The sequence below is a fragment of the Eucyclogobius newberryi genome, unplaced genomic scaffold, assembly GCF_026437365.1.
Source record: "Eucyclogobius newberryi isolate DKJ021-1_F unplaced genomic scaffold, fEucNew1.0.hap1 SCAF_47, whole genome shotgun sequence".
In the NCBI taxonomy this organism is placed as follows: domain Eukaryota; kingdom Metazoa; phylum Chordata; class Actinopteri; order Gobiiformes; family Gobiidae; genus Eucyclogobius; species Eucyclogobius newberryi.
Genome location: NW_027316134.1, coordinates 646,634 through 667,219, shown reverse-complemented (window position 1 = coordinate 667,219; position 20,586 = coordinate 646,634). Strand labels below are relative to the sequence as shown.

Genomic DNA, 20,586 nt, shown 5'->3' with positions numbered 1-20,586 from the left:
CTAAACATGTTCCGGCCTCCTGCTGGTGCCAGAGTCAGGACTAAACATGTTCCGGCCTCCTGCTGGTGCCAGAGTCAGGACTAAACATGTTCCAGCCTCCTGCTGGTGCCAGAGTCAGGACTAAACATGGACCGGCCTCCTGCTGGTGCCAGAGTCAGGACTAAACGTGTTCCAGCCTCCTGCTGGTGCCAGAGTCAGGACTAAACGTGTTCCAGCCTCCTGCTGGTGCCAGAGTCAGGACTAAACGTGTTCCAGCCTCCTGCTGGTGCCAGAGTCAGGACTAAACATGTTCCAGCCTCCTGCTGGTGCCAGAGTCAGGACTAAACATGTTCCAGCCTCCTGCTGGTGCCAGAGTCAGGACTAAACATGTTCCAGCCTCCTGCTGGTGCCAGAGTCAGGACTAAACATGTTCCGGCCTCCTGCTGGTGCCAGAGTCAGGACTAAACATGTTCCGGCCTCCTGCTGGTGCCAGAGTCAGGACTAAACATGTTCCGGCCTCCTGCTGGTGCCAGAGTCAGGACTAAACATGTTCCGGCCTCCTGCTGGTGCCAGAGTCAGGACATGTGACTGAAATAATCTTCTCTTTTATGTCTCAAAGTGTTGTGTGATTTTAATGCATGTTTTACCTGTTGTGAAGCACTTTGCCTTGAGTTGAATTGTGCTCTACAAATAAACTTGTCTTGTCCGTGTGTGTTCTTTGTACTTCATTATCGCCGCCTATCGAAGTGGATTAAGAGGGAGTAATTCAATTTATTTTTGTAACGCCCAAAATCCCAAATCCTCAGAGGGCGACAGTGAAAAACAAAACTAAACAATGTTCCCAGGGTCCTCTGTCCTTAGACCCTCCTTCTGCAGGAAAAACTACCAGTTCATCAGGAGGAGAACCAGTTCATCAGGAGAACCAGTTCATCAGGAGGAGAACCAGTTCATCAGGAGGAGAACCAGTTCATCAGGAGGAGAACCAGTTCATCAGGAGGAGAACCAGTTCATCAGGAGGAGAACCAGTTCTTCTGGAGGAGAACCAGTTCTTCTGGAGGAGAACCAGTTCTTCTGGAGGAGAACCAGTTCTTCAGGAGGAGAACCAGTTCTTCCAGGCAAATTATTTGTGGATTAATGATAGAAAGTAGCAAAGGAACAACTCTGAAAACACGATACTCACCCTGAAGTGAGGACCTCCAGTAGTATCTCTACGAGTACAAATACTGTGTAGAACTGTGTTATTGGTGTTCTTGAAAAAGGGACATTCAGAGTTCATAGTGACTCAAACATGCCACACAGCTGGGTGGGCGTGGTCAAGGCACCAGCCTTATTAACCAATTAACCATTCTCCAATCAAATATCTTAAATGAATTTAGTTCATCTGAAGGTTATGAGAACATAACCATGATATTGACACACACACGTTTCACTCGAGAGTTTTAATAAACTATATTATTATTTTTCATCACAGTGATTAAGGGGGGGGGATAAGGGGTAGGTGAAAACAGGAATGTTCTGAACACTTAAGCCTCAGTTTCAGGACTAAACAGGATGAAATACAACAACACAAGTTTCCCTCTCACAAAAATGTGTCTATTACAGAAAAACATTTTTGCAAAGTTTAATTGTTTCTTCCTCCGACGTCAGAACGCTTCACAGAGGAGGCTCCAGAGCGAGAGCGGAACCCTTCTCTTCACAGAGAAGGCTCCAGAGCGAGAGCGGAACCCTTCTCTTCACAGAGGAGGCTCCAGAGCGAGAGCGGAACCCTTCTCTTCACAAAGGAGGCTCTAGAGCGAGAGCGGAACCCTTCTCTTCACAGAGGAGGCTCCAGAGTGAGAGCCGGAACCCTTCTCTTCACAGAGGAGGCTCCAGAGCGAGAGCGGAACCCTTCTCTTCACAGAGGAGGCTCCAGAGTGAGAGCCGGAACCCTTCTCTTCACAGAGGAGGCTCCAGAGTGAGAGCCGGAACCCTTCTCTTCACAGAGGAGGCTCCAGAGTGAGAGCCGGAACCCTTCTCTTCACAGAGGAGGCTCCAGAGCGAGAGCGGAACCCTTCTCTTCACAGAGGAGGCTCCAGAGTGAGAGCCGGAACCCTTCTCTTCACAGAGGAGGCTCCAGAGCGAGAGCGGAACCCTTCTCTTCACAGAGGAGGCTCCAGAGCGAGAGCGGAACCCTTCTCTTCACAGAGGAGGCTCCAGAGCGAGAGCGGAACCCTTCTCTTCACAGAGGAGGCTCCAGAGTGAGAGCCGGAACCCTTCTCTTCACAGAGGAGGCTCCAGAGTGAGAGCCGGAACCCTTCTCTTCACAGGAGGCTCCAGAGCGAGAGCGGAACCCTTCTCTTCACAGAGGAGGCTCCAGAGCGAGAGCGGAACCCTTCTCTTCACAGAGGAGGCTCCAGAGTGAGAGCCGGAACCCTTCTCTTCACAGAGGAGGCTCCAGAGTGAGAGCCGGAACCCTTCTCTTCACAGAGGAGGCTCCAGAGTGAGAGCCGGAACCCTTCTCTTCACAGAGGAGGCTCCAGAGCGAGAGCGGAACCCTTCTCTTCACAGAGGAGGCTCCAGAGTGAGAGCCGGAACCCTTCTCTTCACAGAGGAGGCTCCAGAGCGAGAGCGGAACCCTTCTCTTCACAGAGGAGGCTCCAGAGTGAGAGCCGGAACCCTTCTCTTCACAGAGGAGGCTCCAGAGTGAGAGCCGGAACCCTTCTCTTCACAGAGGAGGCTCCAGAGTGAGAGCCGGAACCCTTCTCTTCACAGAGGAGGCTCCAGAGTGAGAGCCGGAACCCTTCTCTTCACAGAGGAGGCTCCAGAGCGAGAGCGGAACCCTTCTCTTCACAGAGGAGGCTCCAGAGCGAGAGCGGAACCCTTCTCTTCACAGAGGAGGCTCCAGAGCGAGAGCGGAACCCTTCTCTTCACAGAGGAGGCTCCAGAGCGAGAGTGGAACCCTTCTCTTCACAGAGGAGGCTCCAGAGCGAGAGCGGAACCCTTCTCTAAACAGAGGAGGCTCCAGAGTGAGAGCGGAACCCTTCTCTTCACAGAGGAGGCTCCAGAGCGAGAGCCGGAACCCTTCTCTTCACAGAGGAGGCTCCAGAGCGAGAGCGGAACCCTTCTCTTCACAGAGGAGGCTCCAGAGCGAGAGCCGGAACCCTTCTCTTCACAGAGGAGGCTCCAGAGCGAGAGCGGAACCCTTCTCTTCACAGAGGAGGCTCCAGAGCGAGAGCAGAACCCTTCTCTTCACGAAGGAGGCTCCAGAGTGAGAGCCGGAACCCTTCTCTTCACAGAGGAGGCTCCAGAGCGAGAGCGGAACCCTTCTCTTCACAGAGGAGGCTCCAGAGTGAGAGCCGGAACCCTTCTCTTCACAGAGGAGGCTCCAGAGCGAGAGCGGAACCCTTCTCTTCACAGAGGAGGCTCCAGAGTGAGAGCCGGAACCCTTCTCTTCACAGAGGAGGCTCCAGAGTGAGAGCCGGAACCCTTCTCTTCACAGAGGAGGCTCCAGAGTGAGAGCCGGAACCCTTCTCTTCACAGAGGAGGCTCCAGAGCGAGAGCGGAACCCTTCTCTTCACAGAGGAGGCTCCAGAGCGAGAGCGGAACCCTTCTCTTCACAGAGGAGGCTCCAGAGCGAGAGCGGAACCCTTCTCTTCACAGAGGAGGCTCCAGAGCGAGAGCGGAACCCTTCTCTTCACAGAGGAGGCTCCAGAGCGAGAGCGGAACCCTTCTCTAAACAGAGGAGGCTCCAGAGTGAGAGCGGAACCCTTCTCTTCACAGAGGAGGCTCCAGAGCGAGAGCCGGAACCCTTCTCTTCACAGAGGAGGCTCCAGAGCGAGAGCGGAACCCTTCTCTTCACAGAGGAGGCTCCAGAGCGAGAGCGGAACCCTTCTCTTCACGAAGGAGGCTCCAGAGCGAGAGCCGGAACCCTTCTCTTCACAGAGGAGGCTCCAGAGCGAGAGCGGAACCCTTCTCTTCACAGAGGAGGCTCCAGAGCGAGAGCAGAACCCTTCTCTTCACGAAGGAGGCTCCAGAGTGAGAGCGGAACCCTTCTCTTCACAGAGGAGGCTCCAGAGCGAGAGAGGAACCCTTCTCTTCACAGAGGAGGCTCCAGAGTGAGAGCGGAACCCTTCTCTTCACGAAGGAGGCTCCAGAGCGAGAGCGGAACCCTTCTCTTCACGAAGGAGGCTCCAGAGTGGGAGCGGAACCCTTCTCTTCACAAAGGAGGCTCTAGAGCGAGAGCGGAACCCTTCTCTTCACAGGAGGCTCCAGAGCGAGAGCGGAACCCTTCTCTTCACAAAGAAGGCTCCAGAACGAGAGCGGAACCCTTCTCTTCACAGAGGAGGCTCCAGAGCGAGAGCGGAACCCTTCTCTTTGTGCATTCTTTCATGTGCGTAGAGATTAGACTTGTGTGAAAAGGCTTTCTGACAGGTCGACCAGCTGAATGGTTTTTCACCCGCATGTGTTTTGATGTGTGTTTAGATTTGATTTAAAGGCAAAGGTTTTAGAGCAGGTTGTACAGCTGAAAGGTTTTTCACCAGAGTGCGTTCTTTAATGTTTAAACAAATTACACTCAAGAGAAAATGTTTTATTGCAATCCAAACAGCTGAAAGGCCTCTCTCCTGTGTGTGTTCTGATGTGTCCATCTAGAGTACTCTTATGGGCAAATGCTTGATTGCAGGTTAAACAGCTGAAAGGTTTGACGCCTGTGTGTGATCGTTCATGTTGAGCTAGAAGACTTTTTCGTGTAAATGTTTGCTTGCACGTGGAACAGCTGTATGGTCTCTCTTCTGTGTGTGTTCTTATGTGCATTTTGAGGGTGTGATAGTGCGCAAAACATTTGTCACAATTTGAGCAGATGAATGGTTTTTCCCCTGTGTGCGTTCTCATGTGGAGATCCAACTGACGACGTCGAATAAATCCTTTCTCACAGATTGCACAGCGGTGAGGTTTTTCTCCTGTGTGTGTTTTCAGGTGTGACCTGAAGGTGGAGCCGTCTGCAAAAGTTCTGTTACACGTTGGGCAGCTGAAAGGTTTTTCACCTGTATGTGTTCTTCTGTGTGCATTTAGTACACTCTTTTGGGTAAATGTTTTATTACATGTTGAACAGCTGTAAGGTTTCTCTCCTGTGTGGACTCTAATGTGTCGATTTAAATGATCCTTTTTCTTAAATGCCATTTTACAAAAGGAGCAGAGGTGTTTCCTGCCCTCGGCTCCTTCGGCTACTCCTGACATGTTCACACTTGCACTCGACTCTGCTGCAGACCTGTATTTGGGGGATGGACCTGAGGTTTGTGCCGCGGTGCTTCTGGCTCTGATCTGGACTTGGTTGCCGTGGTCACCATAAGCCTCTGTCTCCACCTCTGCAGCTGAACAGCTGAATGGAGCTCTCCAGTCTTCATCGTTGTCAGAAGAGTGCTCAGTGGCTCCCTCTTGTGGCTCTGCGCTGATGTCCTCTCCCTGTGCTTCCTCTTTGTGCTCAGTTTGTGTTTGTTGTTGCCGTGACGACTCTTCTGTCTTCACACAGACAGAACTGGACTCTAGGACAGACCTGTCAGTCAAAAACACAGAACATGGCTCAGATGTGTGTAAATGAGGCCTACAGTAGAACGTGGCTCAGATGTGTGTAAATGAGGCCTACAGTAGAACGTGGCTCAGATGTGTGTAAATGAGGCCTACAGTAGAACGTGGCTCAGATGTGTGTAAATGAGGCCTACAGTAGAACATGCTCAGATGTGTGTAAATGAGGCCTACAGTAGAACGTGGCTCAGATGTGTGTAAATGAGGCCTACAGTAGAACGTGGCTCAGATGTGTGTAAATGAGGCCTACAGTAGAACGTGGCTCAGATGTGTGTAAATGAGGCCTACATTAGACTGTGTAAATGAGGCCTACAGTAGAACGTGCTCAGATGTGTGTAAATGAGGCCTACAGTAGAACATGCTCAGATGTGTGTAAATGAGGCCTATAGTAGAACGTGGCTCAGATGTGTGTAAATGAGGCCTACAGTAGAACGTGGCTCAGATGTGTGTAAATGAGGCCTACAGTAGAACGTGGCTCAGATGTGTGTAAATGAAGCCTACAGTAGACTGTGTAAATGAGGCCTACAGTAGAACGTGGCTCAGATGTGTGTAAATGAGGCCTACAGTAGACTGTGTAAATGAGGCCTACAGTAGAACGTGGCTCAGATGTGTGTAAATGAGGCCTACAGTAGACTGTGTGTAAATGAGGCCTACAGTAGAACGTGGCTCAGATGTGTGTAAATGAGGCCTACAGTAGACTGTGTAAATGAGGCCTACAGTAGAACGTGGCTCAGATGTGTGTAAATGAGGCCTACAGTAGAACGTGGCTCAGATGTGTGTAAATGAGGCCTACAGCAGACTGTGTAAATGAGGCCTACAGTAGAACGTGGCTCAGATGTGTGTAAATGAGGCCTACAGTAGACTGTGTGTAAATGAGGCCTACAGTAGAACGTGGCTCAGATGTGTGTGAATGTCCAGGCTGCGAAATAGACGGGGGCCCGGGGCCCGTAAGCAGTCAAATCTCCGGCGGGCCCGCGGTTTGAATTAGGAGGGGGCCCGCCGGGCCCCTGTATCTAAATTCCTCGAAAAAAAATCAAGATTTAACTAGTAATTGGCCATATTTGGGGCATTTTCATCGCTTAAGTTTCGTTTTGACAGACATGCCCACTTCGCAGTCTTCTCGCTTCTCATTGGCCGAGCGGTGACCGTGATCTAATTTTGATGAAAGCGGGCATCTGATTGGCCGCTGCGTTCGTGTCACGTTCATGTGTCCTCGGAAATGCCCGGTCTAATTTTGCGGCAAAAGTGAAGACTGAATAGCGGACTGAGTAAAGTTGTTTACCACAAAAACTGTATGTCGATGTGGAAGTACCACCCCCCCACCCAAAAGACAAAAAGTTACAGAAGAAAAAAAAATAAAAAAAATAAAAATGATTACGAGAAGACTGAAAGGGACAAGCAATATATGGAGCTGTGGGACAGACAGTATATGGAGCTGTGGGACAGGCAGTATATGGAGTGGTGGGACAGACAGTATATGGAGTGGTGGGACAGACAGTATATGGAGTAGTGGGACAGGCAGTATATGGAGTGGTGGGACAGGCAGTATATGGAGTGGTGGGACAGACAGTATATGGAGTGGTGGGACAGACAGTATATGGAGTGGTGGGACAGACAGTATATGGAGCGGTGGGACAGACAGTATATGGAGCGGTGGGACAGGCAGTATATCTGTATCTATCTCTGTATCTACCTGCGTTGCACCAATGAAATTTCCCCATGTGGGACAATAAAGGAATATCTTATCTTATCTTATATGGAGCGGTGGGACAGACAGTATATGGAGTAGTGGGACAGGCAGTATATGGAGCGGTGGGACAGACAGTATATGGAGTGGTGGGACAGACAGTATATGGAGTAGTGGGACAGACAGTATATGGAGTGGTGGGACAGACAGTATATGGAGCGGTGGGACAGACAGTATATGGAGTGGTGGGACAGACAGTATATGGAGTAGTGGGACAGACAGTATATGGAGCGGTGGGACAGACAGTATATGGAGCGGTGGGACAGACAGTATATGGAGCGGTGGGACAGACAGTATATGGAGCGGTGGGACAGACAGTATATGGAGCGGTGGGACAGACAGTATATGGAGTGGTGGGACAGACAGTATATGGAGTGGTGGGACAGACAGTATATGGAGTGGTGGGACAGGCCGTATATGGAGTGGTGGGACAGACAGTATATGAAGCGGTGGGACAGGCAGTATATGGAGCGGTGGGACAGGCAGTATATGGAGCGATGGGACAGACAGTATATGGAGCGATGGGACAGACAGTATATGGAGCGGTGGGACAGGCAGTATATGGAGCGGTGGGACAGACAGTATATGGAGCGGTGGGACAGACAGTATATGGAGCGGTGGGACAGGCAGTATATGGAGCGGTGGGACAGACAGTATATGGAGCGGTGGGACAGGCAGTATATGGAGCGGTGGGACAGACAGTATATGGAGCGGTGGGACAGACAGTATATGGAGCGGTGGGACAGACAGTATATGGAGCGGTGGGACAGACAGTATATGGAGCGGTGGGACAGACAGTATATGGAGCGGTGGGACAGACAGTATATGGAGCGGTGGGACAGACAGTATATGGAGCGGTGGGACAGACAGTATATGGAGCGGTGGGACAGACAGTATATGGAGCGGTGGGACAGACAGTATATGGAGCGGTGGGACACACCTGTCCCCTTCATCAGTCTGACAGGAGCAGGATTAAGATAAGATAAGATAAGATATTCCTTTATTGTCCCACATGGGGAAATTTCATTGGTGCAATTATTGTACTGCACTATGTGTTTGGTATGAGCCACAGGTATTTATTTGACAAGCTTTGGTATTAGAACTCTTACAAGCTTCTATTTTAACACAATACTGAGACTTGATTTGTTCCTGACAAGAAGATTATGATTCAGAATATTTATTATTATAAAAACATGAAAGATCTCCTTACTGTGTCTGTACTCAGGTTATTTTGTAGACTTTGATTTTATTTTTCCTGCTGCAGAACATATGAGATCTCCTTGTGTCAAATGCTGTAAACAGTATTTATTTTGTATCCAAGAAACATTATTATATCAAATTAAAAAGTGGTTTATAGGAATTCAGTATTTGTGCTCTTCATATCAAATAAAAGATAAAAGTACTTTCAATAGATTTACATGCTAATAACCAGGTTTAAAACAACACATTTATCTTGTTGTATGACGCCGCGATGCCGCGCGCGCTTTTGGAACCTGAAATTGCTGGGGGGCCCCTAACTTTTTTAGGTAGGGGGCCCCCCTGGCTCCTAACTTTGAAAATCTATTTCTCAGCCTGATGTCTCAGATGTGTGTAAATGAGGCCTACAGTAGAACATGCTCAGGTGTGTGTAAATGAGGCCTACAGTAGAACATGCTCAGGTGTGTGTAAATGAGGCCTACAGTAGAACATGCTCAGGTGTGTGTAAATGAGGCCTACAGTAGAACATGCTCAGATGTGTGTAAATGAGGCCTACAGTAGAACATGCTCAGGTGTGTGTAAATGAGGCCTACAGTAGAACGTGGCTCAGATGTGTGTAAATGAGGCCTACAGTAGAACATGCTCAGGTGTGTGTAAATGAGGCCTACAGTAGAACATGCTCAGGTGTGTGTAAATGAGGCCTACAGTAGAACGTGGCTCAGATGTGTGTAAATGAGGCCTACAGTAGAACATGCTCAGGTGTGTGTAAATGAGGCCTACAGTAGAACGTGGCTCAGATGTGTGTAAATGAGGCCTACAGTAGAACATGCTCAGGTGTGTGTAAATGAGGCCTACAGTAGAACATGCTCAGGTGTGTGTAAATGAGGCCTACAGTAGAACATGCTCAGGTGTGTGTAAATGAGGCCTACAGTAGAACGTGGCTCAGATGTGTGTAAATGAGGCCTACAGTAGAACATGCTCAGGTGTGTGTAAATGAGGCCTACAGTAGAACATGGCTCAGATGTGTGTAAATGAGGCCTACAGTAGAACATGCTCAGGTGTGTGTAAATGAGGCCTACAGTAGAACGTGGCTCAGATGTGTGTAAATGAGGCCTACAGTAGAACGTGGCTCAGATGTGTGTAAATGAGGCCTACAGTAGAACGTGGCTCAGATGTGTGTAAATGAGGCCTACAGTAGAACATGCTCAGGTGTGTGTAAATGAGGCCTACAGTAGAACGTGGCTCAGATGTGTGTAAATGAGGCCTGCAGTAGAACGTGGCTCAGATGTGTGTAAATGAGGCCTACAGTAGAACGTGGCTCAGATGTGTGTAAATGAGGCCTACAGTAGAACATGCTCAGGTGTGTGTAAATGAGGCCTACAGTAGAACATGCTCAGGTGTGTGTAAATGAGGCCTACACTTGCAGCTGATCTTCCTCCTGTTTGACCCTCTGTTCCTCTGGCTCCTCTTTAATCTGTGGAGTCTCTGGGATTTCCAGGTTCAGACCAGGACTCAGGGAGGGCATCTGGACACCTGCAGGACTCAGGGAGGACATCTGGACACCTGCAGGACTCAGGGAGGACATCTGGACACCTGCAGGAGAGAAAGCCTACATTTCAGCTGGTCCAGACGCTGCCTGTGCCACAGATCGACACTTTCTCTGCTACGTTCACCTGCTGAGAACCTCACAAACAGCTCACATTGTTGACTGGTGAGAACGTCTGCAGACGGCACTTGAGGACATCGCAGAGGAGAAGATACTGCCCTGTAGGAACCTTTTGTGTGTTCACACACACAGTAAGAACTTGGGACAGTGGCCCATGAACCTGACTTTCCAGTCAGGTTCATGGTTTTTCCTCTGATCGTCCTCGAGATGTTTCTACAGCTTGACTGGAGTCCACCTGTTGTAAAGCTCACACGCGTCTATAGAAGGTCCCACAGTAACAGTGTCAGAGGAACTGTCTGTGGACCTCTGAGACAGGATTGTATCAAGGAAGCGATCTGGAGAAGAACAGAAACATCTCTGATGCATTGAAGGTTCCTCCATCATCACAAGACTCTTCTGGATGTGTTCTTCAGCACCAGGACCTGGCAGACTCAGGATCCACAGAGAGATGAACGCAGCAGTTTCAGAGACATCCTTGATGAGAACCTGCTCCAGAGACATTGATCCTCAGCTCAGAGCCAGGAGAACAAAGGAGCTGCTACAGGACAACTCTGTGAACGTCCCTGAGAGGCCCACAGGCCACACTTGAACCCAACTGAACATCTCTGGAGAGATCTGAACACGCTACGCTCACAGAACAAACTGATTCTGATGGTGTCGTCCACAGACCTGTTGGTCCAGCAGGGGGTCCAGCAGGGGGTCCAGCAGGGGGTCCAGCAGTGGGTCCAGCAGGGGGTCCAGCAGTGGGTCCAGCAGGTGGTCCAGCAGGTGGTCCAGCAGGGCGTCCAGCAGGGGGTCCAGCAGGGGGTCCAGCAGGGGGTCCAGCAGGGCGTCCAGCAGTGGGTCCAGCAGGGGGTCCAGCAGTGGGTCCAGCAGGTGGTCCAGCAGGTGGTCCAGCAGGGTGTCCAGCAGTGGGTCCAGCAGTGGGTCCAGCAGGGGGTCCAGCAGGGGGTCCAGCAGGGCGTCCAGCAGTGGGTCCAGCAGTGGGTCCAGCAGGGGGTCCAGCAGGGGGTCCAGCAGTGGGTCCAGCAGGTGGTCCAGCAGTGGGTCAAGCAGGTGGTCCAGCAGGGGGTCCAGCAGTGGGTCAAGCAGGTGGTCCAGCAGGTGGTCCAGCAGGGGGTCCAGCAGTGGGTCCAGCAGGTGGTCCAGCAGTGGGTCAAGCAGTGGGTCAAGCAGGTGGTCCAGCAGGTGGTCCAGCAGGTGGTCCAGCAGTGGGTCAAGCAGGTAGTCCAGCAGGGGGTCCAGCAGGTGGTCCAGCAGGGGGTCCAGCAGTGGGTCAAGCAGGTGGTCCAGCAGGTGGTCAAGCAGGGGGAAACAAATGTGCCTCACGCGTCGTTTTTAGGGAAAGTTTTGGGCAAATTTGAAAGAATGAGAACTGAACCGCTGTGTCCACTTTGAGGACGTCACAGGATAAGTTCATGGACACAAATCCCGAGGGTCTTGTGTTCATGACTCAAACCACGCATAGAAAAGGTAGAAAAGCGCCTTCTTACTACGACATTTGTATCAGGTTTAGATCACGGCGATGTGTTTTATACGAATTCTTCATGTCTTCAAGTGGTGAACAAAGATTGTCTTCTCTGAGGGTCATTGCTGTGGGACACACGGCTCGGAGAGGACATAGGACCTTATCTAAGAATAAATAAATGACTGACTTCGTCCATAAGATGCAGATGTTTTACATAAACTGTTATTTTAATGTTATTTTTTAATGTTGTAACTGTCTTTGGCCAAGAATTAGAATCAGAGACTCACCGGGTCTGAGGAGCAGGACTCTCGGGCTCAGGACGGACTCCAGCAGCTCCTGGTTCCTCTGGTTCTCCTCTTTGGAGTGACACAGTTCCTCCTCATACTCCGCTATCGTTCTTTCAAACAGCGCAAAGATCTCTTCCGCAGCCGCAGTCAGCCGCTCCTGCACCAGAGCTCTCAGCGTGCGCCTTTCACACATTTTACTCACTGTTTTTAGCTTTAGCTCCGAGCTAACCACCGCGAGACCGACGCACGACCCGTGCTGCGCATGCGTGAGTCTGAAGCCTGGGTCACGGCGCCACCTGCTGGATCAGAGTGGTACTACTTTATGTCTTTGAGAACGTTACAGTAGAAGATTGAAAACCAGGTCTGTAACAGGACTAAAGCAGGTCTGTAACAGGACTAAAGCAGGTCTGTAACAGGACTAAAGCAGGTCTGTAACAGGACTAAAGCAGGTCTGTAACAGGACAACAGGACTAAAGCAAGTCTGTAACAGGACTAAAGCAAGTCTGTAACAGGACTAAAGCAAGTCTGTAACAGGACTAAAGCAGGTATGTAACAGGACTAAAGCAGGTATGTAACAGGACTAAAGCAGGTCTGTAACAGGACTAAAGCAGGTCTGTAACAGGACTAAAGCAGGTCTGTAACAGGACTAAAGCAAGTCTGTAACAGGACTAAAGCAGGTCTGTAACAGGACTAAAGCAGGTCTGTAACAGGACTAAAGCAGGTCTGTAACAGGACTAAAGCAGGTCTGTAACAGGACAACAGGACTAAAGCAAGTCTGTAACAGGACTAAAGCAAGTCTGTAACAGGACTAAAGCAAGTCTGTAACAGGACTAAAGCAGGTATGTAACAGGACTAAAGCAGGTATGTAACAGGACTAAAGCAGGTCTGTAACAGGACTAAAGCAGGTCTGTAACAGGACTAAAGCAGGTATGTAACAGGACTAAAGCAAGTCTGTAACAGGACTAAAGCAAGTCTGTAACAGGACTAAAGCAGGTCTGTAACAGGACTAAAGCAGGTCTGTAACAGGACTAAAGCAGGTCTGTAACAGGACTAAAGCAGGTCTGTAACAGGACTAAAGCAGGTCTGTAACAGGACAAAAGCAGGTCTGTAACAGGACTAAAGCAGGTCTGTAACAGGACTAAAGCAGGTCTGTAACAGGACTAAAGCAGGTCTGTAACAGGACAAAAGCAGGTCTGTAACAGGACTAAAGCAGGTCTGTAACAGGACTAAAGCAGGTATGTAACAGGACAACAGGACTAAAGCAAGTCTGTAACAGGACTAAAGCAAGTCTGTAACAGGACTAAAGCAAGTCTGTAACAGGACTAAAGCAAGTCTGTAACAGGACTAAAGCAGGTATGTAACAGGACTAAAGCAGGTATGTAACAGGACTAAAGCAGGTCTGTAACAGGACTAAAGCTGGTATGTAACAGGACTAAAGCAGGTCTGTAACAGGACTAAAGCAGGTATGTAACAGGACTAAAGCAAGTCTGTAACAGGACTAAAGCAAGTCTGTAACAGGACTAAAGCAAGTCTGTAACAGGACTAAAGCAGGTCTGTAACAGGACTAAAGCAGGTCTGTAACAGGACTAAAGCAAGTCTGTAACAGGACTAAAGCAGGTCTGTAACAGGACTAAAGCAGGTATGTAACAGGACTAAAGCAGGTCTGTAACAGGACTAAAGCAGGTCTGTAACAGGACAAAAGCAAGTCTGTAACAGGACTAAAGCAGGTCTGTAACAGGACTAAAGCAGGTCTGTAACAGGACTAAAGCAGGTCTGTAACAGGACAACAGGACTAAAGCAAGTCTGTAACAGGACTAAAGCAAGTCTGTAACAGGACTAAAGCAAGTCTGTAACAGGACTAAAGCAGGTATGTAACAGGACTAAAGCAGGTATGTAACAGGACTAAAGCAGGTCTGTAACAGGACTAAAGCAGGTATGTAACAGGACTAAAGCAGGTCTGTAACAGGACTAAAGCAGGTATGTAACAGGACTAAAGCAAGTCTGTAACAGGACTAAAGCAAGTCTGTAACAGGACTAAAGCAGGTCTGTAACAGGACTAAAGCAGGTCTGTAACAGGACTAAAGCAGGTCTGTAACAGGACAAAAGCAGGTCTGTAACAGGACTAAAGCAGGTCTGTAACAGGACTAAAGCAGGTCTGTAACAGGACAACAGGACTAAAGCAAGTCTGTAACAGGACTAAAGCAAGTCTGTAACAGGACTAAAGCAAGTCTGTAACAGGACTAAAGCAAGTCTGTAACAGGACTAAAGCAGGTATGTAACAGGACTAAAGCAGGTATGTAACAGGACTAAAGCAGGTCTGTAACAGGACTAAAGCAGGTATGTAACAGGACTAAAGCAGGTCTGTAACAGGACTAAAGCAGGTATGTAACAGGACTAAAGCAAGTCTGTAACAGGACTAAAGCAAGTCTGTAACAGGACTAAAGTAGGTCTGTAACAGGACTAAAGCAGGTATGTAACAGGACTAAAGCAAGTCTGTAACAGGACTAAAGCAAGTCTGTAACAGGACTAAAGCAAGTCTGTAACAGGACTAAAGCAGGTCTGTAACAGGACTAAAGCAGGTCTGTAACAGGACTAAAGCAGGTCTGTAACAGGACTAAAGCAAGTCTGTAACAGGACTAAAGCAGGTCTGTAACAGGACTAAAGCAGGTCTGTAACAGGACTACGTTACAGTGTTTACCAAAGCCAGGGAAGCGTCCTCTTTAGGACAGTTTAACGACCGAAAACTTCACTCGGACGTTTACCTTAGAACAGCTTGTGCACTAATGGAGCTAAACGAATCAGGTTATAATCGTTAGCGGACGGTGCCGTAGGGAGGTAAGGAGCTGAGGGAGGTAAGGAGACGAGGGAGGTAAGGAGACGAGGGAGGTAAGGAGCTGAGGGAGGTAAGGAGCTGAGGGAGGTAAGGAGACGAGGGAGGTAAGGAGACGAGGGAGGTAAGGAGGTCTTTATTTGATTGGATTGATGATATTCATTAATACAATTCCATTGTTCCATTGCCACTGTTTCGTCACCAAGAGGAATCAATCTTTTCTCTGCATATTTTTAGAAGAGGTTCTTCATTTGCACCGATTGTGTTTTCGAGATCCTTTAAAATTGCATTAATTTTGAATGGAATAAGGTCCATTTCATTCAATTCATCTATGATCTAAAAAGTTTTTTAATATTATTTAATAATAAGAAAGTGTGGCAGTCAGTGGTCTTTCAAAAACAAAAATAATAACTATTATTATTATAATTTGAACAATAATTATAACAATAATAATGAAATAAAATAAGTTTAGGGGGGGAAATATATTTAAAATTAAAGATTTTAAATAAAAAATATATAAAATAAGAAATTGAATACAAAAAAAATTCAATAAAATACAAACTTGAAAAAATGTAATTAACTAAATAAATTAAAATTGTACCTAGCCACAGAGGGTAGTTAATCTTGTCAGTAGAGTAGTAGCTTTCTTAGTTCCCTTTAGTTACCGACACGTCCCATGTTTTATTGTATTTTTATTGTTTTTTTTGGAGTCCAACTCCCTTTTAAATCAGTCCAACTGATTGTCTAAATTAATGAGCTAACATTCACTAAATTCATACTTATATGCAATGTGGAAAATTTGGGTCAAGTTTTGGCAAACTTCAACAATTTAGCATTTTCAATGTGCAGATTTTTGTAATATATTCAAAAGGTTTCTGCCTTACTTTTTGTTGAATGTCCCAGTCACAATCGACTCCTCTTGTCTCTCTCTCGGCTCGGTGTCCTTGTTCTCCATCATTCCCGGCTGAACCGTCACTGGACGCTATGCGTCGTCAGCCGACATCCATCCAAGCACGATGAGAGAGCCGCATCCTCCACCAATTCTGTCGAAGTTTAGTCTATAACAGACTGCGAGAGGCGAGGATCGTTCGCAAGGTCTTTATTTGATCAAAACAGGGAAAAACAGACGGAACAGTATCATGTTGTTCGTCTTACAGCTGAGATTCGACTCTTCACAAGATTTAGCTGTGTTTTATATCGCTGTTGCTTGGGTCTGATAAAATGGCCTGACCTTCGCTATGACGTCCGCTTTAAGATTGTTTGTACCAGTCCACAGATGATCAGAAAGTACTAAGAAAGGGCATCGTGACCCATGTGCAGTAAGATCATCGTGACCCATGATAAATAGGACACAGAAATATAATATAAATGCATGACAATAATTTGATCAATATCCGCAGAGGTAAGGAGCCTAGGAGGGATCTCGTGACTGTGATTCACACATTTAAACTGCAGGAAAGAGGGTGAAAGCGCAGAAAGGTCGAGCGAGAGGCGGGAGGGTAAAAGAGGAGGAGCTACAAGAGGAGGAGCATTTATAGAACTCTTAAAACAAACTTTAGAGTTCGTTTAGAGCTCTTTGCGGTTGATACAACATCAATCCCTCGTTCTCTCTCTTTTCCCTCTCTTTCACATCTGGACTCGATGAACCTAAACGTTCTCCAGATGTGGGCCCTCGCCGAGTCTAGATTTGGCCCCTCGCCGAGTCCAGATGTGGGCCCTCGCCGGGTCTAGATTTGGCCCCTCGCCGGGTCCAGATGTGGGCCCTCGCCGGGTCTAGATTTGGCCCCTTGCCGGGTCCAGATGTGGGCCCTCGCCGGGTCTAGATGTGGGCCCTCGCCGGGTCTGGAAGTGGGCCCTCGTTGGGTCTAGATGTGGGCCCTCTCTGGGTCTAGATGTGGGCCCTCGCCGGGTCTGGAAGTGGGCCCTCGTTGGGTCTAGATGTGGGCCCTCTCTGGGTCTAGATGTGGGCCCTCGCCGGGTCCAGATGTGGGCCCTCGCTGGGTCCAGATGTGGGCCCTCGCCGGGTCCAGATGTGGGCCCTCTCCGGGTCTAGATATGGGCCCTCGCCGGGTCCATATCTCGTCGGGTCCAGATCAGGGCCCTCGCCAGGTCCAGATGTGGGCCCTCGCCGGGTCCGAGACTTTTCTGGACTCGGACTAAAGACTGAACCCAAAACAAAGGCGGGGTCAGAGAAGTCACATGACTCGTTTTATGGATACATCTTTTATACCAAAAATATTCTAATAAATGTAAGAAAATAAACTATGATAAATGTGTGTAGTTTACATGACTACGGCCCCTGTTATTGATTAAATAAACGCTTTAATACTGCAGGACATTCCTGGAAATATCCATAGTAGTCAATAGTCCACCTTGAAATCTGGGATATTTTGTTTGTTATTTTGTCTAAATGTTGTATTAAATATAATTATGAATACAGATGGACATTAAAACTACTTAAATACTTCTGTATTTCTTTAACTGACATAGACCAGCAGGTGGTGCCATTGTGCAGAAAACACACTCTAGAACTCTTTAAAGGACTGAGCAGGTGAAAGCCACAAACCACAATTCAATGATTTTCTCTTTGTTGAGAGAGAATGAACTCTAAAGAGCAGAATATCTCTTAAATATCTCTTAAATATCTCTTATATATATCTTATATAACTCTTAAATATCTCTTATATATCTCTTAAATATCTCTTATATATCTCTTAAATATATCTTAAATATCTCTTAAATATCTCTTAAATATCTCCTATATATGTCTTATACATCTCTTAAATATCTCTTATATATCTCTTCTATAACTCTTAAATTTCTCTTATATATCTCTTAAATATCTCTTATATATCTCTTAAATATCTCTTAAATATATCTTATATATCTCTTAAATATCTCTTATATATCTCTTAAATATCTCTTAAATATCTCTTATACATCTCTGAAATATCTCTTATATATCTCTTATACATCTCTTATATATCTCATATACATCTCTTATACATCTCTTATATAACTCTTAAATATCTCCTATATATCTTTTATACATCTCTTAAATATCTCTTATATATCTCTTATATAACTCTTAAATATCTCTTAAATATCTCTTATACATCTCTTATATAACTCTTAAATATAGCTTAAATATCTCTTATATATCTCTTATATATCTCTTATATAACTCTTAAATATCTCTTATACATCTCTTATATAACTCTTAAATATATCTTAAATATCTCTTATATATCTCTTATATATCTCTTATATAACTCTTAAATATCTCCTATATATCTCTTATATATCTCTTATATAACTCTTATATAACTCTTAAATATCTCTTATGTATCTCTTATACATCTCTTAAACATCTCTTATATAACTCTTAAATATCTCTCATATATCTCTTTTACATCTCTTATACATCTCTTATATAACTCTTAAATATATCTTAAATATCTCTTCTATAACTCTTATGTATGTCTTATATATCTCTTATATAACTCTTATATATCTCTTATATATCTCTTATATAACTCTTATATATCTCTTATATATCTCTTATGGATGGAGGAGCAGCTGCTGCAGCAGAAGAACATTCAGGGAGTGTGGAGAAGCCTGAAAACCATCTCGGGCTTCAAAATCCCCCCTGCCCAGACAGAGTGGGATCTACAGTGGGTGAATGATTTTAAATGCTCACTTCTTGAGATTTGATCGGTCACCCGCCCCTCCCCCTGCACAGCTGCATGCTCCTTTTTCCACAGCTGGACAATGCCCTGCATCTGTTCCTCTTCACTTCTCTGCCCCGGACCATCAGCTCCCCACTTCACCTGGACTCACCCATCCCCCCAGCATACGGTCCCCCTGCCATCCACTGACTGTCACAGCAGCACAGGTGAGGAGAGAGCTGAAGAGGATTAAAGTGAGGAAGGCAGCAGGACCTGATGGCATCAGCCCCAGGCTCCTTAAGTCCTGCGTAGATGAACTGTGTGGAGTTATGGAGCATGTCTTCAACATGAGCCTGAAGCTGAGGGTGGTACCACAGGTCTGGAAGACCTCCTGTCTGGTACCTGTGCCTAAGACACCGCGCCCCAAAGACCTCAACAGCTTCAGGCCAGTGGCTCTCACGTCCCACCTGATGAAGACACTGGAGCGGCTGGTCCTGGACCACCTCCGCTCCACCGTGAGCTCAGCCATGGACCCGCTGCAGTTTGCATATCGGCCTGGCATCGGAGTGGAGGACGCCGTCATCTCCCTGCTGCACCGCTCTCTCTCTCACCTGGAAAAGCCTGGCAGCTCTGTGAGGATCCTGTTCTTCGATCTTTCCAGCGCCTTCAACACCATCCAGCCGCTGCTCCTGAGGGACAAGCTGGAGACGGCTGGTGTGGAGTATGACCTGGCAGAGTGAATCCTGGACTACCTCACAGACCGACCCCAGTTTGTGAGAGCCCGGGACTGTGTGTCTGACACTCGGACCTGCAGTGTGGGGGCGCCCCAGGGCACTGTCCTCGTGCCCTTTCTCTTCACCCTCTACACTGCAGACCTCAGACACGACACGGACAGCTGTGTCCTGCAGAAGTTCTCTGACGACTCTGCCATCATCGGACTCATCACGGACGACGATGATGTTGAGTACAGAGGACTGGCGCAGAACTTTGTGGACTGGTGTCAGCGGAACCACCTCCTCATCAACGCGGGGAAGACCAAGGAGATGGTGGTGGACTTCCGCAGACGCAACCCCACTGCCCCCTCACCAGTGAACATCCAGGGACGGGACATTGAGAGAGTGACTCATACAAGTACCTGGTGTTCATCTGAACCACAAACTGGACTGGACTCATAACACAGACTGTACAGGAAGAGCCAGAGTCGGCTCTACCTCCTGAGGAGACTCAGGTCTTTTGGAGTGACAGGGCCACTGCTGAAGACCTTCTACGACTCTGTGGTGGCATCAGCCCTCCTGTACGGTGTGGCCTGCTGGAGCAGCAGCATCACAGAGAGGGAGAGGAAGAGGCTGGACAGAGTCATCAAGAAGTCCAGCTCCGTCCTGGGCTGCGCTCTGGACTCGGTGCAGGAGGTGGGAGACAGAAGGGTCCTGGCCAGATTCTCATCTATGCTGGACCATGAGTATCACCCACTGCAGGACACTCTGTCCCCTGCAGGACACTCTGACCCCTGCAGGACACTCTGTCCGCTCTGGAGAGCAGCTTCAGTGAGAGACTGATCCACCCTCGCTGTGTGAAGGAAAGGTTTCGCAGGTCTTTCCTTCTGCTGCTGTCAGACTTTATAACAAACACTGTTAGTCCTGAACACTCGCAATACTGACCTAACCTAATACTGATGTGCAATTCCGTCATATGTGCAATTATTGTGAAATTCATGTGCAATCCATGTGCCGTCGTGAAACATGTTCATGTGCAGTTACTGTCGTGATCACATGCAATGGTATTTATGTATTTATTTATTTATGTATTTATTTATTTTTATCTTTATAATTTTTCCCCTCCATCCCTTGTTGGGTTTTGTCTATGGGAGTTTTTGTTTATAGGAGATCTTCTACTGAAAGTGTTTTTCAAACTTCCTATAAGTGATCTGTTCTTTTCTTCTGTATCTACCTCTGTATCTTCCTGCGTTGCAACAATGAAATTTCCCCATGTGGGACAATAAAGGAATATCTTATCTCATCTTTCTTATCTTATCTCATCTCATCTCATCTCATCTTATCTATCTCTTAAATATCTCTTAATACTTCATGACACGTTTATATCTCTTTCTGAGCTCATTTTTAACAGTTTTAATTATAGAAAAGCAATATTTTTGTCATGATCTGATACATTTCTGGAACCTCGACAT

At 47.4% G+C, this 20,586-nt stretch overlaps 1 protein-coding gene across 2 annotated transcripts; it reads right to left on the bottom strand.

The window, feature by feature from the left end:
• Positions 1 to 4,179: 4,179 nt before the first annotated feature.
• Positions 4,180 to 12,191, bottom strand: LOC140380418 (uncharacterized). 2 transcript variants are annotated; one of them, XM_072464420.1, is made up of 3 exons: positions 11,900 to 12,191; positions 9,901 to 10,023; positions 4,180 to 5,509 (listed from the first exon to the last, which is right to left on the bottom strand). In XM_072464420.1, the coding sequence occupies exons 1-3, from the start codon at positions 12,094 to 12,096 to the stop codon at positions 4,510 to 4,512; spliced, it is 1,320 nt and encodes a 439-aa protein (XP_072320521.1). In that variant the 5' UTR covers positions 12,097 to 12,191; the 3' UTR covers positions 4,180 to 4,509. The 2 variants fall into 2 exon arrangements, with proteins under 2 accessions (XP_072320521.1, XP_072320522.1); XM_072464421.1 differs by having other exon boundaries at positions 4,186 to 5,509; positions 9,901 to 10,015; positions 11,904 to 12,191.
• Between the last annotated feature and the right edge of the window lie 8,395 nt (positions 12,192 to 20,586).

Excerpts from the sequence above, each read along its gene's own strand:
- LOC140380418 (XM_072464420.1), bottom strand. The coding sequence starts at position 12,096 with ATGTGTGAAAGGCGCACGCTGAGAGCTCTGGTGCAGGAGCGGCTGACT. Across the intron at positions 10,024-11,899 it reads CTGCTCCTCAGACCCGGTGA|TCCTGCAGGTGTCCAGATGC; the intron begins GTCTCTGATTCT and ends GTCCTCCCTGAG. Across the intron at positions 5,510-9,900 it reads GAGGAAGATCAGCTGCAAGT|GTCTGTCCTAGAGTCCAGTT; the intron begins GTAGGCCTCATT and ends TTTGACTGACAG.